Source organism: Coffea arabica, chromosome 2e (genome assembly GCF_036785885.1).
Source record: "Coffea arabica cultivar ET-39 chromosome 2e, Coffea Arabica ET-39 HiFi, whole genome shotgun sequence".
Taxonomy (NCBI): Eukaryota; Viridiplantae; Streptophyta; class Magnoliopsida; order Gentianales; family Rubiaceae; genus Coffea; species Coffea arabica.
In genome coordinates, this window is record NC_092313.1 from 33,285,418 (window position 1) to 33,292,224 (window position 6,807).

At 37.3% G+C, this 6,807-nt stretch overlaps 1 protein-coding gene across 1 annotated transcript; it reads right to left on the reverse strand.

The window, feature by feature from the left end:
- Window positions 1–3,037: 3,037 nt before the first annotated feature.
- Window positions 3,038–5,705, reverse strand: LOC113732441 (probable CDP-diacylglycerol--inositol 3-phosphatidyltransferase 2). Its single transcript, XM_027258197.2, has 2 exons — window positions 5,548–5,705; window positions 3,038–4,041 (listed from the first exon to the last, which is right to left on the reverse strand). Exon 2 carries the CDS (start codon window positions 3,876–3,878, stop codon window positions 3,183–3,185), a length of 696 nt encoding a protein of 231 aa, XP_027113998.1. The 5' UTR covers window positions 3,879–4,041; window positions 5,548–5,705; the 3' UTR covers window positions 3,038–3,182.
- Between the last annotated feature and the right edge of the window lie 1,102 nt (window positions 5,706–6,807).

Sequence of the window (6,807 nt, forward strand, 5' to 3'; positions counted from 1 at the left end):
TTCACTAAGTTGATTCGAGGGAAAGTAAATGGATGAATAATCTGCAAATTAGTAAACCTGAAAATAAGCTCTAAGCAAGATAACAATCCAATGAGCCAAATTTCACATAAATTTAAGAATAAATCAAACTGTCTTCCCAAAAATTCCTGTGCTCATCAGTTCACAGATAAGTCACATACATGCAGAAATTCAAGTCATGCAAAGGAGGTTAACCATCATTCATGGTTTTAACCTCAAAACTCAGATTCAATACACACAGAACTCAGATTTTACAAAACAAATCTGCATGTATTCATAAGATTGAGATTATAAGGAATTACTTCATATTAAGGTTTGCTTTTTTATGGATGTAGAACACCAGCAGATTAATTATACTAAAATCAAGCTTAGATTTGTATGCCTGCATAATTAGTATTAAGAGATAAAACAAGACAATAATCTGCAAATCATATTCTTCAAAATGGAACTTGTCCAATTTCTTCTCTATCAGAACAGAGTTTCAGCATCTCCCATCCCAGCACTACATCTCATGCAAGCTTGTAACTACAAAGCATCTCACTGAACTCTGGACCTTCGCAATCTGCCTCCTCATCTCATCTATGGTTAGTTTGTGGCACCTCAACATGACTTCCCTGGTTGTCTCCTCAGGAACAAGTTTCAGAAGAGATGCCAAAAAATTTTCTGGTGCTGAAGTTGAATCTTATTCTCTGGGATAGGGTTGTCTTCCCCAAGCCAGCAGTGCCTAAATTGGAGTGGCAAGCAAATTTTGCCATCATCCATGCTTCCCACCAGCGTCTGCTTCTCGTCTGCAAGCCAACAACACTATTATCATTCTTGATCAGCACTGGAGTTGGGAGAATTCTTATCTCCTACTTCTCAAAGACAGCCTTTTGGATGAGGTGTCAATTGCCCAGAAAGAAAAGCTCCCAGACACACATAAGGTGTTCAATATTTTGCATAAGCAGTAAAAATATCATTCACTACCATATCTTCTGTTGCACTGGAGAAGCCACTGCCATTCAGACAGGTGAAAAGAATGCTTCGGATGCCCTCCCGACTCCAACTCCAACATCAACCACAATCTGCCACCTAAGCTTCAACCAATCTTTAATTTTGACCAACACCCTCTTGTCACAGACTTGTCTTTTGCTTATTGTCCACGAGAACTCAATTCTCCAGCAACACTAAGTTGGACAGAAGACCCTCCACAACTTGATTGCTTTCCCAAAGTATCTCTCTTAGCATATTGCCTAGCCTTTTAATAGAAGCATGCATGACTGACAATGCCACGATGATCAGAACAATCTCAACTTTACTAGGAAGAGGAGGAAGCAGCTGCAAAACGCTCAATACATCAATCTTATGCTAAGCTCAAGTCCATGATTCAGATTTTGCTGAGTGCATGAAGTGGGATGCAAAAGAGGTTTGTGATTAACTCAGTCAAACCTTCCAACACAATAAAACAAGCATACCTTATCAATCTCAAACAACTTTTTGATGAACAAAAAGACATCTAAAACATATTTTGCACACTTAGCAGTTAGCATCTATGGCTTTCTGCCTCCCAAACCAATTAATCATGATTAACACAAGAATATAAATCGAGCAAAATACTATTTCACATAGTTATAGTCTGAAAAAATGTTAACACAAAAAATTGGTGAGTCCATGTCAATGAGAAACAAGATGCTCTCTATTAGGATTTCATCAACATCAGTTTCTGGTACACAATCATGAACCTACACTTATAAATGCTTGTTTCCATGTATACACCATTTTGTCATTAAATACGAGAAGCAGCTGGACAACCTGCAGGTATTTCAAAAGAAGATTTAATCTAAAGTAGGAAAGCAGGAAAGATTAGAGATGAAAGAAATCAGTTCCACGTTATGCATGATAATCAAGAATTATTGGCTGGCTACTGAAAAGCTTTAGGAATATATCCAATTTATGTTTCACTATTTAGAGCTTCCCAGGAAGCAAAGAGATGGCGCAATAGAATAGATTCTTTTAGCAGCTGCTAATGGAAGAATTAACTGTGTATAAGTAAGCATTGCTTTATGCAGAATCAATTTTCTGAATGCCTTATTCAGGAAAGTACTTGATATGAGGCAGCAACTAAAATTTTTGTCATTCAAAAAAATTGTAAAAAGAAACTTACCAACTAACTACAACAAAAAATCTCAGAAAATGTCAACTTTTACAGTTCTTTTGTTAGAGAAAGTCCAAGCTTTTCTGCTTCTCAGACAGTGCAAACCATATGTTCCTTAAGAAAAACCCATTAAATTAGACAACCACATTATTGTACAACAGTAAAATCAAAATCTCACGCAGAAGCTAAAGTTGAGGCCCCAGGAATTAGAGGTCTTGGGTCCTAATCCCCCTGCCCCCTCCACCTTCTTAGATCCCAACCCTCACCTTCTAGGGGGGAAAAATTCATGCAGAAAAAGAATCCAATGTGCTACTGCTTCACTTTTGTATATTTGTGGTTTAACACATATGACTATAACTCCAAGTACAGACTTCTGCAGACCATCAATGGCATTACAATCCCAATTACTAAGAAACTTATATCCAGAAGGCAACCGAAATCAAGTCATGGCATATTACTGAGGGTAGTAATCAATCTGAGATTAACAACAAAAGGCCAAGCATAAAACATCGAGAGGACTATCAACACAGGGGACTAAAAGCATTAAAAACATACCTCTTCGGCACCCTTGTTTGGACAAAGGAGAATTAATGTTACACAGTATACAGGGAAAAACGAGAAGAAACTCTTATAACTTGAGAGGGTAATCATACCAAGGCAATTCACAGGACTTGCAAACACAATCAGATTCAGGGACTATAAAGACACTTCCACTGTTGTCACTGGTGCATCCTCTCCAGGTTAAATCTGGTTGTGGAAGTGATATGGAACATAAGCCGAAAACCAATTTGAAAGGAAGATATCCCCCCCCCCTCCCCCTCTCGGATCAATAACAAGAGCAAAAGCAGTAAAATTAACAACAATTACTCCATCCACAATTAAAAATGCCGCACAAATTTTTCAATACATTGAAGCCATGGAAAACGTGAAAACACAAAGGAAGAAGAAAAACAAAAACCATTTGGTTAAAACTATCATCATTACAAAACACAACTAGTATTAGTAACCAGTACTGATACTACATGTCTGACTACTGCTTCTTGTTGATGTCATAAAGCACACAAACATCAGCAGCGGTCTTAATCTGGATCACATTCACTAATTGTTTGATTCCCCATCCAAATCCAGCCAACCCCAAAATCCCTGCTTTAACCCAACTCTGTTGTACAGCATTCCCCAAAACAAGCGGCAAACTCTCAATCTGATTCTTGGCAAGAAGAAAAAGCATAATGTAAAGAACCTCACAAGAAGCACAGCAATAACCCATGAACATCCGGTTTCTGTAGTAAGCCCTGAACAGCCAGCTATTGCTGTCCTTGACATCTTTGTGGCTGCTCTTCCCAAGCAAGAAAGTACTGTACATTTGGAGCCAATGGCTGCCGATGTCGAGTGCCAGCAAGGAAATGAAGATCAAGCCAGGCCTGTAGACTTGGGAGAGGATTAGGAGGAGACAGGCAGTGCTGATCCTGTCAGTGACCATATCGAGGACAGCCCCAAAGGTGGATACTTGATTGAATTTGCGGGCAAACCAACCATCCAAGGCATCACAAACGAAGCTGACAAGGTAAAGCAGGGAGAAGAGGATTTTATCCTGGAAGCAAATTGCGAAGCCCACACAATTCAGCAGGATTCTTATGTAACCGATTATGTTTGGAATGTACAGGTAAACAGCCAGCGTGCTTTGCTTTTGTGGTTTTGTTGATTTTGTGCTTCTGCTGTTCGCCATGGATAAATGATGGATTGGTGTGCTTTTCAACTCTAGGACTTCTCAGAGTCAGATTTGGGGTTTTCCTTCCTTCATGAGACAGAAAGAGGGACAACTAGCAGCCAAAACAGGGTGGGTTGGTGGGCTGGTGCTGACGAAGCCGAATAAGGGGAGGGACAGAATCCTGAAGAGTGTTTCAAGTTAGACCATAACAGCAACATAAGCAGAGGGCCCATTTGGAAATGTTTGTTGTTTTGGATCCTTTTATTTATGTTCATAAAATTTTGCAAACAGAAACTAAAGCTGTTCCTTAAAATTATGTTTGCTTTGTTAAAATTTTAAATGTTTTGTCAAATTTGGGCCTGTTATCAGAACACCCAAAAAAAAGTATTATCTTTTAGCTCTATCATAAAATAGCTTTACAAGAAACTGTGAATAAATAGTAATTTCAATAAAATACCTTACGAGATTCTCATCAAGACTAGTGTCCGATATTTCCTCGTATTTCCTCTCATCCTTAGAACAGTATAATCTCTCCAATTAATTCTCATACGTCAACTAACAGAGAGAGAGAATCCCCCTGAAACCCTCACCACTGTAGACCTTCCTTTCCCATTATCTCCCCCACTACAGCCACGTTATCCCCTACTGTCAGCATCTAACTGGCAGTTAGATGCTGCCTTCCCCTACATCTGCTCTTGAACACCGTAGTCATCCAATATCTCGCCACAAATTAGGTCAGATTTATTGCTCCGATGTCACAGGTAATTTTCTAGCAATTTGAATTGTCATCAGCAGGAGACTATAGTCTAGTTACTTGCTGTTGTTCTGTTCTTTTCTGAATCCTGATGTTAATTGAAGTGAAATAGGTTATCTTCTCCCTGTTATCTGTTGTTGAAATTACTTGGTAAATCCAATTGCTTTAAGTATAGCTGTTGAAATGATGTATTCATAGCATAATCATATTACAACAGTAATAAATGCTTAAAACTTTCATAAATTGATGAAATTAATTTTTCTTACTACCTAATACCGCTCAAAGCTCCAAATAGAATCCAAGGTACCCATGCATTAATTAGCATCAATTTTAAACTATCTAACACCACTCAAGTCTCAAAGAAATACTAGAAAACTACAATTTAAAACTCGGAAAAATCTGAAGCAAACTAACCCTTCTTACTATCCCAATAAATCTGCATATATAATAAAGGACTCAGCTATACAAAATTACAAACTACCGTAGATGGCATCCAATTTTCCAATTTGATCCTATACTCATATTCATCATTTGATTCAGAAATCATTTATTCTTTTATTTAAAACTAAACTAGGATAAATCTTCTAATTCTTTTATTTCTTTACAAGTTTTACTAACTACCCAAACTAATTTTGTATATTTTTTATGACCACTTTTGATAAATACTACCGAATTACTAATTAAAATTTCCATCATATTAGATAAACATCCATATTTTCTTAAATACTTGCATAATTAGCTTACATTTTTTCAAATTTTTTCTGTCCAAACAAAACATTGGAAAACTAAAGTAATACTCAATTCGATAATTCTTGTATGAGCATCTCACTCGTACGTGTGTTTTTACGTGTGTGAGTAAGTGTGCGTGGATCCAAATATTACTATAATTAATTAAAAAAAGAAGAAGAAAGGAACAAAGGTAGGCACTCTTACCCGGTGCTGGCAGTGTCTGGTGGTGATTTGGTTTCTTGGTGGGAGAAGGAAGGAGGCAGGGGAAGGGGAAGGAGGAGTTGGGCGGTGGATTTCTGGTTGGGGATAATTTTAAAAGACGGACGCCAGCGAAGAGGAGGGGAGAAAAAGGGTGTTTAATATTCGGCCAGTCTATTGGGTTTATTGAGCCGGGTTCAACAAGTCCAACCAATTAGCATTGCCCCAAACTTTTAACTGTTAACTCAGCCCAACTCGCATAGCATTGATATCTATACTTGTTAGGGCTAATTATATTTATTTCCATTGAGGTTCGTCTAAACTATCGAATGGACTTCAAGATTTTGGCAAAAAATAAACTTCCCATTAAATGTAACTTCAGTTAAATCTCATTGACAAAATTTGAGAAAAAATCCAAAAGGCCAGAAGAGTTATGAGCTGCAAGAGAGTAATTATGAAACCAAAAAAAAAAAGTTTTAAAGTTACCTAAGTATTCTTTTCGGTGGGAACAAACATTATAGTCTTTTTTTTCTTTGCTACTAATTTGTTATCAATCAGATCATGTCCTATACTTTTTCTTAAACTTTGTATTCAATCCAAGGCACAAAGCTACACCATTTGATTTTGATCCTTCTAGTTCGTTAAATTGGCAGACGAGTATTGCTTCAAGTATTGCTTTGTAATCATTGTGACTAATAAACTAAGGTATATTCTCGCTAGATATTGATGTCAGTCCGTCAAATGTCCTACCACCAATGCTTAGAAGAAGATTTGATAGGCCAATAAAAATAAGGAGAAAAGAGAAAGGTGAAACTTTTGCTATTGGACAAGATAAAAGGTCATCTACTTTATGGTATGTTCATTGCAAACAAGTTGGCATAATATAAGAACTTGTGAAGGCTATCGACAAAAACACAAGCACTACCTAGAACTCTCTAGGACTGATCTTAGGTAGGTCAAGTTATTACTATATTTGCATTAAACTAAATACAAAATACTTTTACAAACACTTCTAACTGAATGGACCATGGCAAATTCGTTCACCCCCTCAAGTCCAAACCAATTTTTACAATGGCAGAATTTTAGCTAATGGCATTATGGATGTAAATGTGACTAAGTTACCATACCTTCAAGCTATGGTAAACGAGACTCTGTGATAGCATCCATTTATACCTCTTTTGTGGTAGGTTTATCCAATGACTGGTCACGTCCATCTCAGCAGTGGGATGGCTATAGCAGCCACACAATTACAATGGTTAACATTTG

Bases quoted from the DNA above. Each gene is read 5' to 3' on its own strand.
- LOC113732441 (XM_027258197.2), bottom strand. From the start codon at position 3,878: ATGGCGAACAGCAGAAGCACAAAATCAACAAAACCACAAAAGCAAAGC.